The following is a 23,184-nucleotide window of genomic DNA, read 5'->3' as shown; positions in this document are numbered from 1 at the left end:
ACAGTCTATGTTTATGGGTCACAGTCTATGTCTATGGGTCACAGTCTTTGGGTCACAGTCTATGTCTATGGATCACAGTCTTTGTCTATGGGTCACAGTCTATGTCTATGGGTCACAGTCTATGGGTCACAGTCTATGTTTATGGGTCACAGTCTATGTCTATGGATCACAGTCTATGTTTATGGGTCACAGTCTATGTCTATGGGTCACAGTCTATGGGTCACAGTCTATGTTTATGGGTCACAGTCTATATGGGTAAAACCCACATGTTTAGTAGATTTGCTCTGACTAGCACTAGGACCCCGCGGAGCGGAGCTGTGGATGATGAACCAGTGGTTGCCGAGGAGTCAGACTGGTAAACTGTAGCGGACGCTCTGACTCACTGTGGCCGGACAGAGGCTCACAGAGCTCGGCTAGTGTCTTCTGGCAAACACGCCTCACATGTTTAACAACCGTAACTTTCAAATGAAACTACTACCGAAGGAATAAATAGCACCCAGACTTTAAATTACCAAACGACATGGACTCCAAACGTCAAAGTGGTGAGTAACTCTTTTAATATCATATTTATTCGCAACAAAAGAACTACAGTAACTTTAAGACTGCTGGAGTAACAGGCGAGTGATGTCATAACACCTACACGCCTGTTGGTGCGCTGTGTGTGAGTGTGTGTGATGGATGAAGCAGGAGGAGGTACTCTCCTCTCCTCTCTCAGGTAGTAGTGTGATGCAATCTGATACCAAGAGAGAAAGTGCCCCGTTGGAAGCAGCAGCGTTGCTGGATGTGAAGCAGCAGCAGCTGAGCTGAATGGATGCTCTGTTTCAGATTCCTTCAGGCGACAAACAGGGCTGCAAAACAGGAAGCTGCATTATTATGTGACACCAGGTGATGAGGCAGGCAGTGGCCTGAACTGAAACATCTGGCACACTGAGGATCACAACAAGTGATGACCATTATGCATGAAAAATCAGAGAGAAAGAAAAGCATTCATTCATGCTTTGTTAAAACATCCCTTTATTATTGCCTATACAGCTAATTGATCTAATATGCCCATTAGGCAGATATATAGATAGATGGATAGATAGATAGATAGATAGATAGTAACTTTATTGATCCAGAGGGAAATTCAAGTTTCCAGCATCACACTTCCATAGTGCAAAAACATGTTAGTAAAAAGGCAGTAAAAACGTTAGTAGTGCAAAGAACCAAAAAATATACCAGATATAAAAAATACAAGGAGATGAAGAAAACTGTTAAAACTGAATATAGTGCAGGGTAACAGCTGTGATACAGGACTATTAAAAAGTGCAGAAGAGATTGTTAAAGATGAATATAGTGCAGGGTAACTCCAGTAGCTTAGTCTATGAAAGTGTACTGTATGCATTATTATCTGTCCTGCATATATGAATATATGAATTTACACAAAAATCATCCCTTAAAAAAGAAGGATAAACAGAAGTACAGGAATTTTAGAAACAAAATTCAGTCAAAGCTACTGACACTGTTTAAAGACTGAGCACAAATGCAGCTCCAGGTCAGCCTTTTTTAATTAACAGTTAGTGGGGTCAGCTCTTATACAGCTATGCAATCATGATTATGTGGTGAAGGTGATCAATTATATATATGATGGTGTTTTTCTAAGTAGCGTCTACTCACTAACAATGTTACATTTGTCACATCAGACATTTTCACTTGTCATAGGAGAAGCACAGGTGTTGCTGTTTTAGTCAAGTATCCCAGTAAGTCATTGCAGTGTGACAGTGAGCCAGGATGTAGCCTATACCATATATACCATATTTTGGTCATGGGTTTCATACACTTTCTGTAATAAAACATCTAAAAGCAAAAATCTTATCAAATGGGGCTCCGTAGTTTATTTTGTGTCAGTTTAGGGCTCCTTGACATGAAAAGTTTGGTAACCACTGGCCTATACAACCGCGAGGCCATCATTAATCATCCATCCATCCATTATCTGTAACCGCTTATCCTATTCAGGGTCGCTGGGGGGGGGGGGGGGGAACTGTGGGAGGAAACCGGAGAACCCGGAGAAAACCCACGCTAACACGGGGAGAACATGCAAACTCCACATAGAAAGGGCCCCAAGCAGGGTTTGAACCTGCGACCCTCTGGCTGTGAGCCATTATGCAGCCCCATCATTAATCATCAGCCATCATTAAATGTATTATTTACACCTGTGCTTCTCCTATACTGTGACAATTCAAAATGTCTTCGACGAAGAAGGCCTCTGAAACACTTGAACAAACTTGTGCAGCTGTGCAGTCTTGAAGAAAACACTCTCTCTGTGGAGAAAAAAAAAAGCAGGAATAATTGATAATGGTATTCTGAGCCAATATTGCAACTTGCTGCAACAAATGGGAGCATTTTAAGTTGTAAAATGGCTTTGGACAAGGCCGTATTAGAACTACACACGGGCAATGATCTGTGTTTAACGACCGTCACAAGCCTTGACCTCGACCATGGTTCCCTTACATTTCCTTTTCCCTTTCCCTTCTCCTCACCCAGTGATCCTCTACCCACCCACCCCTCCCTTTCCACTCACTTTCAAAGTCCGTATAATACATGTTTCTGTGACAGAGATATCTATATCAGCAGGTCTGTACATGTTGGTGTGGTGTACGTGGAAACTAAGCTGATGTGGTGATAACACTCTTCTACCAAACAGGAAAAAACATTGGATCATGTTTTGTCCAGCTGATGGTTATATTATCACCACTACCATATCACTCACAGGAAACACTGTCGCAAAAAACACCCATAGAATAATAGTGTTTATGTTTGTGTGTGCAGGTGTGTGTATCTTTTCATCTAAAAGCAAATCAGTATTTTTCCCAAATGTCAAACTATTCCTTAAACTGTCTGAAAGCTGCATAGAGCTGCACCAATGACCAACAATAAAATAAGGAATAAAATAAATATATCTATATACAAGTGTTTCTTAAGTGTAGACAATACAGATAGTGTAGAAATAAATACCGGATGGACATACATGGGCTGGATTATATACAGTATGTACATGTATACATGTCTATATATTGTATGCACAGACAGCGTGTAGGATTTATATTGGCAGTGACAGATGATATGCACATGTTTAAAAAAAGATTCTACATTAATGACTGTAAGAATTTTAATTATAACAGCAGCAGTGGCTATTTTGGTGTAAGAGGGTTATTGACAGTTTAAGGCTGAATGAAGTATTCATCAAAACAGTTAGCCTTTGTCATTAGTTTAGTTAAAAAATGCAATTTCTTTCTCATTTTGAACTACTTATTTGCTTGTTCTCCCTTTCTGTTTTTGTTTTCAGTCTTATGTTTAATATACTGTATGCCCCAGTAAAGCACTTTGAATTGCCTTGTGTCTGTAAGGCAAAGGAATTTTATTTATAGAGTACTATCTCTATAAATAAAATTGCCTTTCCGTGCCTTACAGATTAAACAAACGAGATTCGGCATGTTAATTGGAGCTTTAATGGCAGATTTTGTTACCTTTGGACAGAGCCAGGCCAGCTTTTTCCAGTCTTTATGCTGAGTGAAGCTAACCATCTTCTGGTTCTCAGCTTCATATTAATGGATCAATCTTCTTCTCTAACTCTCGGCAAGAAAGCTTATTTTCCAAACTGTCAAACTTTTCCTTCAACTGGCAGAAAGGGGATTCTTTTTCACACTAACATCCTTCAACAGTTTCTTTGTTGAAGTTCATATGGTCACTATCTGAATGGCTCCTTACCTGGTGAAACCACAGCACATAACAGTCTGGGTTTTAAATCAGACTCACGCTGTGCCACAGTGTCTGCGCCAGTGTCCCGCTCCTCTGTTTCCTGTGTCTCCTCCTCACCATTTACTATCTGAGGAAAGTGATAAGATACTGAAAGAATGTGAAAAAAAGAGAAAAGTCCTATTTTCCCCCAGCTGTTTCTTTTTAAAGATCTTTCTGGTGGGGACTTTTGAAAGTGTCAGACTGTGAATGCTAACCCCGGGGCGAGCAGTGACACCATCGAACTGTTGTCACGAAAACATGAGTTACAGGATGCTGAAATCTCTGAAGGAGACTTTTGTCTGAGAGGGAGCCGGCTGGGGTCGGCCAAGACTTGAACTCTGACCTCCGTGTGAAGAGGACGGGTGTCTGGAGAAGGGGATGGAGGGAGGCAGACGAGGGAGAGGAGTTAAAAGGAGAAGGATCAGAGAGGGAGGAGGGATAGAAACGAGTGGAATTGGAGAATGTGGGATCTGAAGGGACCTCAGCCTCTGGGAGTGTGGGGGAGGCAGGAAGAGGGCGCCTGCTGGAGTGCAAAACAGCAGCTTCACACACTTTGGAGGCATGAAAACGTATGTTTGTGTGTCACATAAGTACAACTTGAATGTTCCGTGTTGCAGATAATCATGTGCCCTCAGGCAACATGATTCATGGAAACAACATTTCATTTCAGTGCACTCATATATTTTGTCCTGAAGGGAAATGAAATCAAAAGGAGTTTGGATGGGATAGGCAGACAGGGAGGAGGTTTTCCTTGGATTGGTGTGATTGATGGGTTAGACGGGTGTAATGGATGGGAGTCAAAGCCTCAGGTTAGGAGGAGAAATAAATCTTTTCTTCGTCACCCTGCCGCCCGTAAGCATTATGTGGTTGGGGTAAACAGCAGCAGCAGTGAGCAGTAGTAGTTGTTTTGCTCTGAGCTGCAACCAAAACAGATAAATCAGTTCAAATTAGAGTCGCATGGCTCAGGTCTCATGACTGAGCTGCCTCAGGACAGGAGGCCTGTCTGCAGACACACACACAAACACAGAAATATGAGTAAAAGACACAAACACAGTTTCCAAAGCGCTCTTGTAACTTGTTTGTTCTGTATTATATCTCTGTTTAAGAGAAAAATGAATAGTGTGCGTGCTCCCTGTGAGTTAAAGAGTAGAGTCGACAGAATATTTTTGACATCATTGGGCAAAAATTCCATAATAACCTTTCAGCATATTGTAATTCAAGTGTTCTGAGAGAAAACTAGACTTTTGCACCTCCTCATGGCTCTGTTTTCAGGCTTTAAAGAATCTAGCGCGTGACGGGAGACTTTGGCCAATCACAGGTCATTTCAGAGAGAAAGAGCGTTCCTATTGAGCGTTCATTCAACGGAGGCAGCTGTAAATCACTTGTTAACTTTGATCAAATGGTCAAACTAGGCAGCGCTGATTAAATATGAATCAATATTCTGTTGCTGTAATGCCTATTTTTTCGCCCATTTCTCCAGCTGGTGGGCAGTGCTTGGTATTTCCTCAACTGTTCTCCGCATGACATGCCGGGTCACAAACTTTCGCATTTTACAGCTAAACAGTACACTACAAGATGTTTCTGAAAATATTTGAGTCAAGAAATAGGCATTACAGTAACAGAATATTGATTCATATTGATTAGTTTGACCGTTTGATCGGAGTTCGTGAGTGATTGGCAGCTGCTCAGAGATGGCAGGCTCCAGCTCGGCTCTGATTGGTTGTTTTCCTCCGGTCTGTGAAGTCTTGCAGATGCCATTATGTCACATAAAAAAAACAACTTTTTTTTAAATCATATTTGCTCCAATTCTACCCACTGCTGCTTTAAGTGAATGTCCATTAGCAAATTCGAAGAGGCAATCTGTGCAGTGAGTGTGTGTGAGCGAGTGTGTGTGGAATGGGGGGTTACAAAGATCCCTCTGTGGGTGAGACCGACCACAAGCCTCCAGAACAGCTGATTCTCAGCCTCTGAACCCTCCGGTCCCCCCGAGAGAATGAGAGAGAGAGAGAAAGATGTACACAGACATGGAGAGAGAGAGAGATATAATTGAATGGACGGCCTTCACTGTAAAGTTAGACTTCCAGAAACAGAAAATAGACCAAAGGCCCAGTCTGAAACTCCCATCAGCCCACTGCTGCTGGCTTTGTTTACTCTGAGATTGATTACATCAAATCTGGTTGTTTTTTCAGTCTGTGTTGCAACATTTCCTAGAAAAGTCAAGTTATAATAGATCAATAGAGGAACTTCTTTAACTGCTTATTCAATAGAAAGTGAATAAACAGACAAAAAAAAAATCTGGAAGCAAAAGTGTGAACAGACACGGAGGGAGAGTTTAGGACGACACAGGACGTTGGGACAGAATGAGAAACAGCAGGATGGAGAGAAAATGGAAAAAGAGAGAGGGGGTTGGGGGGAGAGCGAGAGGAGGTGAGGTTCGCGGTAGGATGGAGGAGAGAGTCAAGATCAAGGAGTGGAGAGACGCTTCTGTCGACAGCTAAGACAGGAAACCACAGCTGCTGGCTGAGAAACACTCCACACACACACTCACACACTTACACACACAGCTGCTGGAGATATATCCTTTAACCCTGAATGCCCGTGGATCGAAGCGATGCAGCTGTGTTGCACCACGCCCCTCTTAGACTCTGTGTGTGTGTGTGTGTGTGTGTGTGTGTTGGTTCCTGTTTTGTTTTTTGCTGGGGTTTCTGACATTGTATTGTTTGCTCTGGTCTTGCGGAGCATTGTGGTCGTCTAATTTTGGCCCCTGCGGAGACAATAGAGTATTGTCAGACGAGGGGGGGGGGTGGCGAAAGAGGCTGTGAGGGCTTTTCTCTCTTTGTCCTCACTGTGTGGGAGAAAAAAAGAGACTGTTTTGATCTTATTTTAACTTAACCCTTGTAACACAAAACTTTCCAGTGAATTGCACATTTTTCAGTGCATTTTTAAACATCTATATTTACCTGCTGCTAGAAACGTTATGTTTTTAATCTTTTTTTTCCACATTCGTTTTAACTAGGGCTATCAAAGTTAACGCGATAATAACTAACTTCTTTAACTCAACTTGTGATTTTTCGGGGTGTAGCAGGCTGAGTTTTAAGCGAAGAGTGAAGATACTGGCATCATATGAAACTAAAAAAACCTAAGGAATCTATTGGTACCAACCATGTCATACTAGCTTCACGAAGGAGGCTAAATAACGCTCCAAATTTACACTAAATTTTGGTGAGGAAAAATGGCCATTTTCAAAGGGGTCCCTTGACCTCTGACTTCAAGATATGTGAATGAAAATGGTTTCTTTGGGTACCCACGAGTCTCCCCTTTACAGACATGCCCACTTTATGATAATCACATGCAGTTTGGGGCAAGTCATAGTCAAGTCGACACACTGACAGCCTGTTGGGCTTGAGTGTGCCATGTTATGATTTGAGCATATTTTTTATGCTGAATGCAGTACCTGTGAGGGTTTCTGGACAATATGTGTCATTGTTTTGTGTTGTTAATTGATTTCCAATAATAAATATATACATACATTTGCATAAAACAAGCATATTTGCCCACTCCCACATTGATAAGAGTGTTAAATACTTGACAAATCTCCCTTTAAGGTACATTTTTAACAGATAAAAAATGTGTAATTAATATATGATTAATCGTGATTAACTATGGACAATCACGCAATTGATCACGATTAAATGTTTTCATCCATTGACAGCCCTAGTCTTAACATCTGACTGAATAGTCAACGCTGAGGAAGTACACTTGGTTCAGTGCTTTCAGAGTTTATTCAGACTGTAAGAAGGACAAGAATTATTTTGTTATTTATTCTTAGAGAAGATTTATAAAGGATATCTTTCTCAGTGGGTAGCACAGTAGTTTAAAGAAACCCCTTCTCAACTGTGTGCCGACATGTCCTTGAACTTCCTGTCAACCTTGTTTGTGTTTTGGGTGAAACGACATTGTAAAATTTTACAATTTTAATGCCAAAAATGACAAAGATTTAATGTTTCCCCTCAAATATTTTTCTTGGCAGTGTGGAAAAAGCCACTTAAAGAGGATGTGGGCCATGGCCAACTTTCCACTGAAACCCAAACTGAAGTGAAATAATTTTACGGTTAGCAGCTCTTAAAGTCTTAATGATCCACTCCATCTGTTCAACGGCAGGAATAACACTTAATCATATCAATAGTGGCCAATATCTAGTATTTAATTAGACGATTACAGCGTCAAACTAATGTCTTTCATTTCAAACGTCTGCCCTCTCAGAAAACTCTTATGAATGAATGATCAACTGAATGAACTAACAGGCGAGTTACAATATCCTATTGTCTCTCTAGTGGAACTACAGATTTTATTCTTTACTTTGGCTCCATTTCCTTTAGGGAAGGAAGCGTCCTGCCCCCACCTCCTCAGCTCCTTTTCTCTCTGTCTCTCTTTTGCTCTGAGCAGGCAGGATGTATGAGAGTGTGGCAGAGCTTTTGGAACAATGTCAAGGTCAACAACACACACACACTCACCGACACACAGGATGTCAGCGTTGAACATGAAAACAATTATTTTTCAAAGAAAGCTTGAAATGTCCAAACTGAACGTGGGATTAAATCTGTGGTGGTGCAGGGACGAGGGAACGGACTCACTAGTGCACAAAAAGACTCTGAGGCGGACGAAACGAACAAGGCGATGTGTTCGTAAGTGTGTTAAATATGTCCACCCTGTCAGCTGTTGCAACAGGCGGTAAGCTGAGTTCCAAACTGACTTCATGCCCTTCGTGAACTGCCAGCGTTGCTCGCACTTGCCTGTGTGGCCTTGCATATGTGTGTTAAATTGATATGTGATATGTGTAATAGCATAAGCATTTAGCCACGTTAGGCTTTTTTTATGACAGTGCTTGTCGACGCCAAATAATAATCGATTGCCATTCTGCAAACATAATGTGTTCTTTTGTGTTTTTCAGTTGCGATGGAGCGACTTGTGAATGAGCTAGGCTCTCTGCTGAAGATGCTGGACCGGGAGACGGTCAGTCCTGCCACTGCTGATAAGATGGCCTCCGTACGTAACATCCTGGACTCCATGTCAGGTACACAATTAAAGTCTCAGATGGAGGGGGCAGTGTGTATAACCTCTGCTCTATATTCCTTACCTTATAAGTATCATTAGGTCCAGTGATGTGACAAGCCCCTTTAAAATGTATCACTTAAACCTGCAGTAGGCAGAATGTTTTTGGCATCATTGGGGCAAAAAATCCACAATAACCTTTCAGCATATTGTAATTCAAGACTTCTGCATCTCCTCATGGCTCTGTTTTCAGGCTTTAAAAAGTCTAGCACGTGACGGAAGACTTTAGCTCAGTTAATTTCAGAGAGAGCGTTACTATTGGCTGTTTATTCAACGGAGGCAGCTGCAAATCACTTGCAAACTCTGATCAAACGGCTTAAACTAGGCAGCGCTGATCATTAATCAATATTCAGTTACTGTAATGTCTATTTGTCACCTCAAATGTTTTCAGAAAAACATCTTGTAGTGTACTGTTTAGCTGTAAAATGAGAAAGTTTGCTCTGGCTTGTGGGCGGTGCTCAGTATTTCCTCAACTGATCTCAACATGGTGGCATTACAGTAACAGAATATTGATTTAATATTTGAGCAGCGCTGCCTAGTTTGACCGTTTGATCGGAGTTTGCGATTTGCGAGGTGATTGACAGCTGCTCAGAGACGGCAAAGCTCCAGATCAGCTCTGATTGGTTGTTTTCCTCTGGTCTGTGAAATCTTGCAGATGCCACTAGGAGCACCGGAGGACACAGAGGCACATGATTTTTTTTCAGATTACCTGTCTCATTGCACTACTGTCAGGATATAGCGACCGTTTTATAAAAAAACCTTTTTTTAATCATATTTTGCTCCATTTCTATGTACTGCAGCTTTAGAGAATGTTTATTTTGTATGTGATTTTTGCTGTTAGCCTAACATAACTTCCATTCATTCTTGTGCAGCACAAAAAACAACACTCAACCCAAAGCATTAAATCACTTTTGCCAAACTCATTTTTGTTATTTCACTGAGCCTGAATTGAGTCTTCTTATATCAGTAAGTAAGCTCTTAAGGTCAAGCTACTGTAGGTTTGACACATCAAATGTACATTATGTCATTTAACAAGAACAAAATGTTAAAAGTCTAACAGGGAATGTTAAATGAGGTACAACTACAAATTAGATTTTTATTTATCTGATGGAATTTGAATTTGACCATGCTTGCGGGTTTTCAGCTGCATCCTGTCTCACATTAATTCAGTGTGACTCTTGCAGCCGAAGCATTTTTCTAAATTGAGCAATTTATTCAAGGTCACACTACAGCAGTGTTTATTCAGACGGGGACAGAGCATTTCTTTCTTACTCATCTTCTTGTAATGGGGCAACCTTCTTGTCATGAGCCAGTCATACTGCTACAGCATAACACTGCATTAGTACAGTGCTGTAATAGTGTTGCATTTAGAAACATGCGCATGGACATCCATCAGATCTTACTGAAGTCTTTACAGTAAATCCTTGTTTATCAGGGAGATGGATACAGTAGGATGTCAGAGAGGATAAAAGGATTACGGTAAGAGGATAATGAAATGTAAAGTTTAGAGAGGATGATGAGAGGAGGTCAAAGAAAGGAGAAAAGCAAAACATCCTGATACAGTAGTGGCACATCCTCGCAGTTGTTTGAATGGACCCAGGCTGCCCTGCCCATACTCACTCTTGCACTTCAATTCAGCTTTTTACAGCCAAATACTTCGGGGATTTCTTTCTCACGCCGATTCGAAAACACTTCCAGAGAGTCTGGGAGGTTTGGCAAACGTTCACACACATTGTATGACTTCAATTATCTTTGATCTTTCGGTACAAAGATTTACAAGCTCCAATTTTGCACAATCCCTTTTTGTCTGGCTTCGGGGTCCCCATACAATTTGTATAAAAATGCTAACTCATTTCTGGGTTTTAGGACTCATTCCTGCAGCACTCTATTTGCTGCGTTGTTTCTGTACACTCTGATAGTCCTGGCTCTCCTGACCCCAGCATACACCACAATCCTAACCCTAACTTTGATCCCATTTCTAACCCCCTAATGTATCTTTTCCACAGTCAATGGATCAGACGTCTACATGAACAGCTGTCTCTACGGCAACGGCACCAGTTTTGTAGAGTCTCTGTTTGAGGATTTTGGTGAGTACACCTTCAAAACCAGTTCAGTTTTATGATGTCTTATGAAGAGGTGTATATTATCTACAAAATGAATAATGTTATAAAATGTATTATAGCTATACAGAATATTATATTTACGATAACATGAATCCTCTGTTGTTCCTCCAGACTGTGATTTGCACATGCTCAGTGCATCTCCAATGGAGCAGAAAGAGGACAAAGAGGAAGAGGAGAAGACTCATCCTAATAAATCTGTAAGTCGTCTACAGTATCTACCTGTCAGTCCATCTGCCTCTGTTGTCCTGTTAACTACAACTGTTTTAACTTTCACCTCAGACGCCGACTGACACGCCCCCTCCTGTGCCAACCACTCCCCTTCCTGATGACTACTATGAAGAGGCTGTTCCTCTAGATCCTGGGTCCACCCCTCAGTACTTCACCACCAACATGAACAGTTCTGTACACAAACTACAAAACCAAAAAATGTGCATGAATAATTGTAACCAACTGAATTATTAGAAGTACCTCTTTTCTATTTTCATCTCGACTCTTGTGCTCCTCTCCTGCAGATTCCAGGAACTCTGTGGAGGATGCCTACTATGAAGATGCGGACAATAACTACCCCATCACCAGGATCAATGGGCCGCCGAAAAACTCCTGTGAGTCGACCCTCTCTTGCGCTTACTCATGTTGCATGTTACAAATACAAACAGAGGCATGAATTAACAGAACCAGAAATTGTTTTGTAAATTAATCATTATTTTTTGGTGCTCAGACAATGACTCCGATGCTCTGAGCAGCTCCTACGAGTCTTACGAAGAAGAAGAGGATGAAGAGGCCAAAGGGCGAGAACAAACTCAGAGATGGACGGCGGAGGAGAGTACCGATGGACCAGTCAAAGACTGCCGCATCTGTGCCTTCCTGCTGCGAAAGAAGCGCTTTGGCCAGTGGGCTAAACAGCTAGTCGTTGTCCGAGACAATAAACTGCAGGTAAATCGAGCTCTTTATGGGTTTTATATACTGTCAAACCAAAGGATCTAATGTATATCTGGTGTTATTTATGTACAAAAAGTACACACATCCAAAAAAAACTCAAACAGGAGAGATTATGGCAAAGAATTTGCACACCATTCTTTGCTTCCACATTAAAGGGATAGTTTGGGTGTTTTGAAATGGGGTTGTATGAGGTACTTATCCATAGTCAGTGCATTACCTACGGTAGATGACGGTTAGCATGTCCCCAGTTTGGACAAACAGACAGGAGTTACCACACAGAACCGATGCAATACAGTGCTGTGGAAGGGGCTGGCAGCGAAACATATTTTAGACACCTAAAAGAAAGACTCACCTGAAAAAATCAATATCAGTTTAAGTGTACTCTATATTTAGAATATTTTCACCGCTTTACTGTGCCGTCAGCCCTTTCCGATGGGGAACTGAAGCCAATTTATCCATTGTGTGAATCCAAACTAACCAATCAAAGCAGCAGTAGACCAGCAACTCCTGTGTCCTGTGAAGTAAAATTATAGATTTTTCCAATGTAATGGAATCTGGATGCTTTTGCGAGAGCATAGATAATGGCTTCAGTTCTCAGTTGGAAACATAGACTTTATAGCTTCCTCACGGCAAAGTAAACTGGTGAAAATGTGGAACATTTCAATCAATCTTCTTCAGGCACAAACAGCACTACAACATCACATTATGTATACATATTGTAATATAATGGTAATCTACAAAATACCTTGAATACAAAACAATATGATGCATAGTTAGAAAGAACCCCTCTAGGTATGCTAGTAGTTATAATGGTATATCTTTCATTTAGTTTTTGGTAAAAGAAATGCTTTTCTGTTGGGATGGTAACATTAAGACGACATTGCTGGAACATTTTCAAATGTTACGTTTCAGTACCAAAGCGAAATGGCATCAAATGATACATCAAAGTAATTTTTTGTGACTTTCGGTATCTCACTATCTTTTTTTTTTTACAGTGCTATAAGAGCATCAAAGAGAGCACTCCACACACAGAGCTCCCGCTGAATCTGTGCAACGTCATCTACGTCCCAAAGGAAGGCCGCAAAAAGAGACACGAGTTGCGCTTCTCGTTGCCTGGAGGCGAAGCTCTGGTCCTGGCTGTTCAGAGTAAAGAGCAGGCCCAGCGGTGGCTCAAGGTACCTTTTATTCACTGTATCAGAGGGCTGGTGCTGAGTTGGGGAGGACATGGGGGAATATTGCTGAAGGGGAAAACACAAGGTTGTTTTTAGTCAAAGTGAAAGGTTTTCTTTTTCTGGAACCAGGTGGTGCAAGATGTTGGCAGCCAATGTAGCAACACTGAAGGACTGGACATATCCACTTCTCCCATTATACAAAGGAAGTTGGAGCTTGACAAGGTGTGTGCCTGTGTTTCTGAGTGTTTATCTACAGTATTATCTTTGTGTTTCTGTCATAAAACAAACCAGTCACAAATTTCTTGCCAGTCTACTATTTCTGAGTTTTACTGAGGTGTATTTCTTTCTGAATCTAAACACTAGTTTTTACATTTCAATGTCTGTCGCTGACAAAGCCCACGCATGACACAACTGTTCCTTTGGCTTCTACTTATAGTGAGTGAGGTGACATTATTGCGGTTGCTGAGCTGCCCAGTTTTCAAAGAGCTCCTTACCCTCAACAAAGTTTTGGAGCACAGCTGCAGAGCCAGCGAACTTGAGTGCATGGTGACATGGCAGTTACACCCCATGTTGGCAGAATAGTTGTAAAAATACATAAAGTCAATAAGACCTTTTTTAAGAAACTTCTGTGTCATTTTTTGCTGGCATGATTTTACTCAGTTAAAGGACAGAGGGTTTTGTTCAAACAGGGTAGATATATCTGTTCATATGTCACATTCCTACTCCTGTTATTCAACAAGGAAAAATAAGTAATAAAGGTTATTTTTCTTTGCCAGGTGCTGCTGTGTGAGCGGCAGGCGTCAGACTCAGACAGCGGGCCAACAGCAGAAAACCAGTCCATTGCACAGGGATCAGGACGGGACACAATTGATTCACTGAGTAGGTTTCCCCCTTTCCTTTTGTGTGTTATATCGTTTTTTGTGCATGTAAAAGGTCTGCAAAGTCACACAGCCCAAAGTCCACGCCCAAAAGGAGTTACTCTCCCCCACAGAAACACTGCTCCTGAACTGCCTGAAACGCCTCGCTTGAAGTCCCACCTTTTTCTTCCATAACATGGTGATGTCACCAAGTAACAAATTAGCATAATACATGCCTAGCGATTAGTTTGGCACGCCCTCAAACAAAGCTAGTTAGAGCGGAGTCCGAAGAGTGAGGGTGAAAAGAAGTGCCACAGCACAGCCGGTATGAGCAAAATAAAAAAAAAATTGAAAATTGAAGCATGTAAACATGTTGTAGTAGAAACCCAAAATACAAGTATGAAGCTGAAAATGAGCATTATAGGTCCACTTAATTGTTGTTTTAGTGAAACAAGCTGAGGGAGACAGTGCACTACTCTTATATTGCAGATTAAATCATCATAGTGAGATTTAACAATAGTGTCTGTGTGTGATTGTTTGCAATTGAGACTAGATGTAAGGTGTCTTTTATGATTGTAAATTAGAAAATAATTACTTTAATTGTGATACATATTTAAAGATTTGTCCATGATGTCTTGGGGCAGTGCTTTAGGACTGTTCACCACCTTCCTCACCCACGTTGTTAGGTCAGGAGGAGGATAGGGTGGAAATGAATAATTTAGACCTCAACCGCATTCTGTGGAAACGTAAACAAAGTTTTTGCCAACTGGAATCCAAACGCACACACACACACCTCCCACTATGCTCTACTAGCTAGCTAACCATGAGTGGTCCAGTCCAGTAAATGATGGGCGGGGTTACCTAGTACACCAAATCACATTTCACTGGATGCATTTATGTAACGGCAGCATAAGATTAGTCCTCAAAATTCATTTTTACGTTTCACATGAAGTGAAATAGAGCAATATTAAAATACTCAAAAAGGAAGGTTTTAATATAATTTTTACTTTTTGTAATAATTATTTTACAGAGGTGTTGATTCAACTTTATGGCCTTTTTGGAAGTTCTCGTTTGTGGTACTGTTGAATTGAATTGCATTAAACTAGTGTAAGAGGCTTTTCTGACACTGGCTCTAGAGAGAACCTTTCACGTTTTTATGTTACCTGAAGGCCGCCGTAGTTGATACGCTTGTGAAACCGTGGTAACGTGAGCCGCAGGGTGCAAAACCGTGGTACCGCCAGCCGCCATCTGACTTCTGCTGCTCCTAAAGTAGTGTTATTATGGTAAGGATGGCCGTGCTTTCCAAAAAATAATGGATTCAAGTCCCCACAAATACAAAAGCACACACACACACACACGCTAACATCCTTTTAAGAGTCTGATCAAAAGCACATACGCTATTTTTGCTTATCTATCCACGACATCAGGAAGGATAAACCACAATGTTGGGTCACAATATCGGTCAAACACAGTCATGTTGTCGTGTTACAACCTGTTTACTGACCGAGCGGCTCTGAACCTAAAGAGACATGAGAGAGAGGGAGAGACAGGAAGTGAGGCGCGAACAGATATGACATCCTTCCTGTCCTCTTCCTGCGATTGTCTCCCACTGACATCATAGGAAGTAGGGTGGACGGAGCGCGGCAGCACCTGGTCCATGCAGTATGAACACGTAAACACACTGACGGGAAACATTTCTTCATCAATACAATATATTATTGTTGAATTCTGAAATTACAATGAGTCCTGACTTGATGGAGGTTGAGTTTTCACAAGAATGTTCCTCATTTCATTGCACGTTTTTGTTTTAATGTAATTAATAAAATGTGTATTTTTTGGATTAGAAAGTATTATTGGCACACAGCAAGATACTACACTGATGAGGCAACATTATCTTTTTTTATTGGTTGTACATCATGCTGGGTTCCCCTCCTAGATACTGTACATCGAGTGCTCCTTGACTCGATGACCACATCATCAGCCCCAGCACAGTCTGACCAGGGTGTGTTTGATTTCAGACAGGGGGAAGCGCGGGACGTTCTCGGAGCTAACGGGGTCGATGAGCCGAGCAGCTGGGAAGAAAATCAACCGAATCATCACTTTCTCCAAACGGAAACCTCCTTTACCGGGAGAGCCTCCTTCGTCTTCCGGTCACCATGACAACCCACGCTGTGGTGAGGAGGACTACAAATTGATCAAGATGCTTATTTGTTTGATTGACTGGCTGGTTGGTTGGTTAGTTTGTGGATTGATGATTAGATTATTTTCCGAAAGTATTTGCAGTTTTACATTAGTTTGGTTTGATGCAGATGATATACAATCCTAATAGGTGACAAAAGTTAAATAAATAAAATGATTGTTTCATAATTCAGAATTGTATTCTGTTGAATTGCTTTGATATATACAGTATATCCGTTAAAGGACTGTCAAAGTTAACGGGATAATAACGCATTAACGCAATCGATCTTTCGGAGGTTGTTGATACTGGTATCATATGAAACTAGAAAACCTAAGGAATCCATTGGTACCATCCATGTCACACTAGCTTGTCGAGAAGGAGGTTAAAACTGACATGGCCGTTTTCAAAGGGGTCCCTTGACCTCTGACCTCAAGATATGTGAATGAAAATGGGTTCTATGAGTACCCACAAGTCTCCCCTTTATAGACATGCCCACTTTATGATAATCACATGCAGTTTTGGGTCAAGTGACGCAAAACTATGACGCAAGTCATAGTCAAGTCAGCACACTGACACACTGACAGCTGTTGTTGCCTGTTGGGCTGCAGTTTTCCATGTTATGATTTGAGCATATTTTTTATGCTAAATGCAGTACCTGTGAGGGTTTCTGGACAATATTTGTCATTGTTTTGTGTTGTTAATTGATTTCCAATAATATATATATACATATATTTGCATAAAGCAGCATATTTGCCCACTCCCATGTTGATAAGAGTATTGAATACTTCACAAATCTCCCTTTAAGGTACATTTTGAACAGATAATAAATGTGTGATTAATCGTGATTAACTATGGACAGTCATGCGATTATCGTAATTAAATATTTTAATCGATTGACAGCCTTAATCCTTTATTTACACTTGGAAAAAAACACACTAAGAAACAGACGCCCTCTTTCAAAAGTGTCTGCCGTCTTTTCATCACTTTCACATTCCTCCTCTCTCTCCCTCTCTCCGCAGGCTTCCTCAGTGTGTGTCTGAGCGGCTCTTGGAAGGAGCGTTGGTGTGTTGTGCGAGAAGGAAGCTTGTACTTGCAGAAGGACCCCGGGGACCTGCGGCCACCAGTCGCCGTGGTACCGCTCAAAGGTGCAGAGGTGGTGACGGGCAGCCTCGGCGCCAAACATCCCTTCTCCTTCTGCATCCTGCAGGCAGGCAGCGAACTAGCATCTTTAGAGGTACGATACTATATTGTGGTATCAAGAGATCAGTTAGAGGAGATTTAATGTAGACAGTTTGGTTTGTTAGAGAGTTAACATGTGCACAGGGATGACACACCTACATTTTTCCGTGTGTGTCCATCAGGCCAGCTGCTCAGAAGATCTCGGCCGCTGGCTGGGTGTGTTGTTCGCAGAGACCGGCAGCACCACTCTCCCTGAAGAGCTGCACTATGACTACATCGACGTGGACACGCTCACTGACATCCGGCACGCTGCCAGACACTCTTTCCTGTGAGTCACTTCCTACATTATACATTTACGTGTTTCCACATGTATTTATCTAGAGTTTTCTGTCTCTTTATCATGCGCTTTTAGCCTGAAATACATCTGTTTCTGTGTTTTTTTCCTCTCAGGTGGGCCACTACCACTGGTACTTCCTCCAGCAGCGCCTCGACAGACTCCAGAACATATGATGAGGTCTATGAAAGTGTGGCGGTGAGGAAACATCATGTGATAAAATACAAAATCATCAAGCTTGGAGACGCTTTAAAGCTTTTCGAGCTATCTGCCTCTCGACTCTCACCACTGATCCTCTCCTCTTCCTACCATGTTCAGTTGCAGATTTATGTTGTTCAGAATCAAATCAAAATACACATATAAATCTTACTTTATGGCTTTGGCTGTACAGTTTTAGTTTAAAAAACACGGATGCATAAAAATAAAATGTGTTCTGGGCACTTGTTTCTCCTACAGGAGGAGGATGTTGAGAGCAGAGCTGGACAGGTGCGACGTCATGCCTCCTTCTCCAGCAGGGACTCTGAAAAAACTGAACAACAGGCTGCCATCAAGAGACACGCCTCCAGTGAGTCTCCTTTCGTTTCATAATTGATCAGACTGTCTGCATAAAAATGATATGATAAGTGTCAAATTTGATAGTTAAGGGTGCTATTGATAACATTGATAACATTCAGCCACTAGATGTCGCCCACTCCCGCCCCCGTTCCATTGCATTCACTTCACAACAAATGATTGCCAGGCACCTACCGTCAATCTCAGCCATTTATCCGTTTTCCGGATAGATTTATAAGTGTAAGAAGTTACAAACAGTCCCTTTAAAAGACTAATTCACAGTAATAAAGTTTTTTTTTCAGGAAAAGCCATACTTTACTTCCTTTCTAAAGGCTCTGTGGATGTATTATTTAAAAATATATATATTCATCTACATAATAATGTAATCAATTCAGACCTTTAATTAGCTCAATGGCATTTTTTCTCATCATAAATCTGCACTAGCATTACCTTGCTCATTTTTATGCTTTTAGATGTAAATCACTATGCACGGTATGGGAAGACGCGTGCAGAGGAGGATGCCAGGCGGTACCTGACTCAGAAAGAGGAGCTGGAGAAGCAAAAGGAAGAGCTCAGACATGCTCTGATTTCCCTCCGCAGGGAGAAGAAGGAGGTGAAGGAGATGAAGAGTGTTACAGGTCAGAGACAAATCATACACACAGCACTGTTTAGACTTCAGCTTCGTAGCAGCACTGACTTACGAGTGTGTGTGCAGGTCATGGTGTGGAACAGCGGTTAGCCAAGCTGGAGACGCTGTGTAAACAGAAAGAGGAGGAGAGGGTGGAGCTGGAGCTCAGACTGACAGAGGTCAAAGAAAACCTGAAGAAATCACTGGCTAGAGGAGCTCTGGGTCCTCCCACGGACACCAAGATCAGCGTCAAGGTAGGCAGCTACAGCAGAGAGGCTCTCCTCTATCAGTCATCTGTCAAGCTCTGGCCACTTGATTTAGACATACACTTACTGTACTTCTTAAAGGAACAGTGTGTAACATTTCGGGGGATCTATAAGCAGAAATGGAATATAATATTCATAATTATGTTTTCATTAGTGTATAATCACCTGAAACTAAGAATCGTTGTGTTTTCGTTAGCTTAGAATGAGCCCTTCATATCTAGAGAGAGAGTCGTTCATGTGTTTACGTTACCTGACAGCCACCGTAGTTCGCCGACATACTTGCGAAACCGCTGTATCGTCAGCCGCCGTCAGCCGCCGTCAGACTTCCGTTGCTCCTAAAGTAGTGTTATTATGGTAAAGAAGGCCTCTGAGCGAGGTGAACGGCGTTACCACGGTTTTACAGTCGGCGGCTCACATGACCCCAGTCTTAGAAAGGGAGGAGTGAGCGGAGTGGCATACTGTTGGTTGCAATCTGCAACCACACCACTAGATGCCGCCAAATCCTACAATCTGTACCTTTAAATGAGTGAAATCTGACATTTGCGTTTGTGTGTGTATTTGTGTGTTTAGGCACAGGGCAGTAAGGTGGAAAAGGTTTATAATGAGACTGTGCCCATCAACTCTGCAAGTGAGCTGCGTAAACGCCCGCCGACTCTTTACGCCTCCTCCAAGGGCAACGTCATGCAGAAGGCAAAGGTAGTGTGTGTGTGTGTGTGTGTGGGTGTGGATGTGGATGTGGGTGTGTGTGTGTGCATACGTGCGTGCGTGCGTGCGTGCGTGCGTGCGTGCGTGCGTGCGTGCATCTGTCTGTTGTGTAACACATGAGACACCCTTGAAGAAAAAGTTTTCAAAAGATACTCTTTCATCCAGATGAAATATTTGTGATCACAAGACTGCTGTAGTTTGTGTTTGTTTGTTGTCTGTGTGCGTGCGTGCGTGCGTGCGTGCGTGCGTGCGTGCGTGCGTGCGTGCGTGCGTGCGTGCGTGCGTGCGTGCGTGCGTGCGTGCGTGTGATAAGGACACCTAGAAATGTCTCCCTCATTTTGTGCTGTGTCATGGTTTCCAGGAGTGGGAGTCAAAGAAGGGGACCTAGATTGAACAAAAACAGATCGACAGATGGATTCATGGAGGGAGAAAAACTGAGCTGTGACAGGAGGATGTGTAGAAGAAGAAGAAACAAATGAAGATAACTGACACTGAGAAGGAGGAAGAAGAGGAGAAAGAGGGAAGAGGACACTCTAACATAATCTTCCCTCATCTTACGAAAAAGAAAAAGAGGAATCTTTGCAAGTACAGGCAGCATGGTGCTCAACCACTGTAAATATCACTGATGTACCAGTACAGTATTAATGTGGATCACTATGAACATGAAGATATATATATAATATTTGTGTGAGTTTGCATGTGTGTTTACATTTGCACAGGGCTGCAGAAAGTGAAGATGTGATTATTTCATAGAAATGCATCACAAAGGGAGAGTGTGGTTCATCAACACTGTGAGTTACAGGCAAGACTTCCACTGATTTTATTCCTTTTATACAGGATACTTGTCAATGTAAAATTAAAAAAGTAAAGAAATTATTAATATTATTACCTTAAGTTATCTTTATTAGTGAGAGAAGTATCCCACATCTTGTGAGGTGTATTTAAACCAGTAGGAAAACAGCATATTGAGTATGACACTGTTCCTGAAACAAATGTTTATTATTGTAATGTGAAACTATTGGTTTTTAACCATTACATGTGTATGTTTTTCATATTTGCCTTTTGCACTTTATCTTGTTGTATTTTGTGATTACACAAATGTCTTTGACAAATTTGCTTTAGCGCCCCACTTCAGAACCGTGAGGATAACTGCCCGTGTCTGCTTTCATCACAGAGATATGAACAAACACACATGTTGGAGTAAATGATTACTTTACCAAGACTCTGTGTCTACTTGACTTTTTTTTACATTTTGTTTCTTAGTTTCAGCCTGATAACTTCCTCCCAGGATCAGTTCACTGTAAGAAACCAACAGCAGAATCACAACTCTGAACTATAAGCGCCATCCAGTGGTAAATTTAAACTATAGCACTTGTTTAAACATTGTTGGGGTGTAGATAAAAAAATGTGTGATTATTTTGCGATTAATCTTGATTTACTACGGACAATCATGCGATTTAATATTTCAATTGATTCACAACCCTAAAATAAAGTGAAATGAAATAAAGTAACATCAATTTGTAGACATGAATTGCAAATGAATAAGCTGCAAGTAAACAGGAATAAATGTATATGCATAATGAGGAATATATATATAAGAGATATAAACAGTAAGTAAAGTATATACAGTTAAAGTGACAATATAATGGTAAAGTGTCAAGTGATTAGCTCAAGAGTTCAATAGTCCCAAAATTACTTCACACATCAATGATCTCCTCATAGTTGTACTACAACATTTAGTTTGGAAAAATATGATTTTGCATGATTCTTCTGAATTTTGAATGGGAAAAATATTCAATAACTTCAGTATTATGCAGTGTAGTACCACCAAAATCACTTCACACATCAATGGTCTCTTCCTGATTATACTTATTAAACTAATTAAGACATTTTGATGGCACTGCACTTTATAAAAGTGAAGTTATTGATTATTTTTTCCATTAGAAATTCACCAAAATTATGCAAAATCATATTTTTCCAAACTAAATGTTGCAGTACAACTATGAGGAGATCATTGATGTGTGAAGTAATTTTGGTGGTACTACACTACATTACTGAAGTTATTGAATATATTTCTCTTTTCGGCATTGCACTTTGTAGACGGTCCCTGACCAGTCCTCTCAGCATGCTGCACACAGAGACCAACGTTATGTGTTATGTGTTGATTAAAATGAGGTTGTAGCTCGTTGTCTACCTTACTATGGTTAGAAGGAGCCGTTGTTTGTGTTTTAACAACGTTTTGGTTATGAGTTAAGTTTGAATCTGTCAATATCTTTCACACTTTACCCAAGTCAGGTGTAGCTGGTAGACACTCCACCTTTAACAGGCTGCAGGTGAGCGTCTCCCACTGGGACAACCAGTAGTGAAAATGTTTGTTTTGAAAGTTAAAACGCAGGAAAATATGGTTCAAGGAAGGATTTTTCGTTTGATAAAAACACTTGAAGTGATTACATCCATTTTCTTTCAATAATTGTTTTTACGTTTGGACTTTGAAACTCTCTGGAGATTGTTTGAATTGTTTGAAATAAGCTGGCAGACCCTCACCTGGAATAAAGAGAAAGGACTATATATGGACATGGATTTGTTCGGGTCGAGGGGATGGAGTATGTTGGATCGGATAAAGTGCTGATGGAGGAAAATGCGTAAAAAATGAGTGACCAAGGAGCATACTGTAAGTAGATTTTTTGTATTATTATTGTTTTGAAGCTTTTCCAGTGTGCACACATTACATCCTCAAAACCTGCTGAGAACTTCTGAACTAACACAGTGGCAAAAAATGCTCTGTATATGAATTGAAACTGAATCTTATACCTGAAAACTTAAAGGGTCAGTTCACCTTATTAAAACTAAAGAAACATGTCTTCTCACTTATCAATTGTGTTTACTACATGCAGGGCAAACAGAGAGTTTACATTTTAAAACAATAATGGGACTATTTCTTCACAAAACAATGACTTTCCATTCAACTCAGTTGTAGAAAAAGTGGGCAAATAAAACTATCTAACTAACTAAATACTATCTATGAAAGTAGGGAGTATGAAAACATGTTTTTTCTGTAATTTGGCTGAACTGACACTTTAAACCTGAGCATTGTGCTGCAACAGTTCTCTGTACCCTGTACCAGTGGTTTTCAAAGTGGGGCCCGGGGACCCCTGGGGGGTCCTTGAGGGGGTTGCGGGGGTCTCCAGCAAAAAGGGGAATAATGAATCTTTACTATAATTCCACCTATAAGTAACACAATGACAGAATGTATGACTATGGATCATGGGTTTAAGACTCCTGTTTTTCATCGCCCTCTCCCGGTTTCCTCCCAGTGTCACAATTCTGTCGTATTTCTCCCGATTTATGACACATTTTCACA

At 41.1% G+C, this 23,184-nt stretch overlaps 2 protein-coding genes across 3 annotated transcripts in view; one reads left to right on the top strand and one right to left on the bottom strand.

Annotated features, from left to right (window-relative positions):
• Window positions 1-23,184, bottom strand: part of fgf13b (fibroblast growth factor 13b) — a 260,311-nt gene that overhangs the window by 209,079 nt on the left and 28,048 nt on the right. The window lies entirely within an intron of this gene.
• On the top strand, window positions 374-21,045 carry afap1l1b (actin filament associated protein 1-like 1b). Of its 2 annotated transcripts, none has more exons than XM_074610947.1 (19): window positions 374-542; window positions 8,729-8,851; window positions 10,896-10,976; window positions 11,124-11,209; window positions 11,292-11,409; window positions 11,525-11,614; window positions 11,731-11,945; window positions 12,947-13,126; window positions 13,253-13,345; window positions 13,900-14,002; window positions 15,999-16,154; window positions 17,179-17,393; window positions 17,521-17,666; window positions 17,789-17,870; window positions 18,129-18,237; window positions 18,698-18,862; window positions 18,940-19,106; window positions 19,689-19,814; window positions 20,185-21,045. In XM_074610947.1, the coding sequence occupies exons 1-19, from the start codon at window positions 521-523 to the stop codon at window positions 20,209-20,211; spliced, it is 2,304 nt and encodes a 767-aa protein (XP_074467048.1). In that variant the 5' UTR covers window positions 374-520; the 3' UTR covers window positions 20,212-21,045. The 2 variants fall into 2 exon arrangements, with proteins under 2 accessions (XP_074467048.1, XP_074467047.1); XM_074610946.1 differs by lacking the exon at window positions 374-542 and adding an exon at window positions 8,390-8,508.

This window comes from Sebastes fasciatus, chromosome 16, assembly GCF_043250625.1.
Source record: "Sebastes fasciatus isolate fSebFas1 chromosome 16, fSebFas1.pri, whole genome shotgun sequence".
Classification (NCBI taxonomy): domain Eukaryota; kingdom Metazoa; phylum Chordata; class Actinopteri; order Perciformes; family Sebastidae; genus Sebastes; species Sebastes fasciatus.
The sequence above is the reverse complement of the archived record's forward strand: the minus strand, read 5'-3'. Positions and strand labels throughout refer to the sequence as shown.

Bases quoted from the DNA above. Each gene is read 5' to 3' on its own strand.
- afap1l1b (XM_074610946.1), top strand. From the start codon at position 8,478: ATGTCCACCCTGTCAGCTGTTGCAACAGGCG. The intron at 14,003-15,998 runs GTAGGTTTCCCC...GTTTGATTTCAG, and splicing joins GGACACAATTGATTCACTGA to ACAGGGGGAAGCGCGGGACG. The intron at 19,107-19,688 runs GTAGGCAGCTAC...TTGTGTGTTTAG, and splicing joins ACACCAAGATCAGCGTCAAG to GCACAGGGCAGTAAGGTGGA.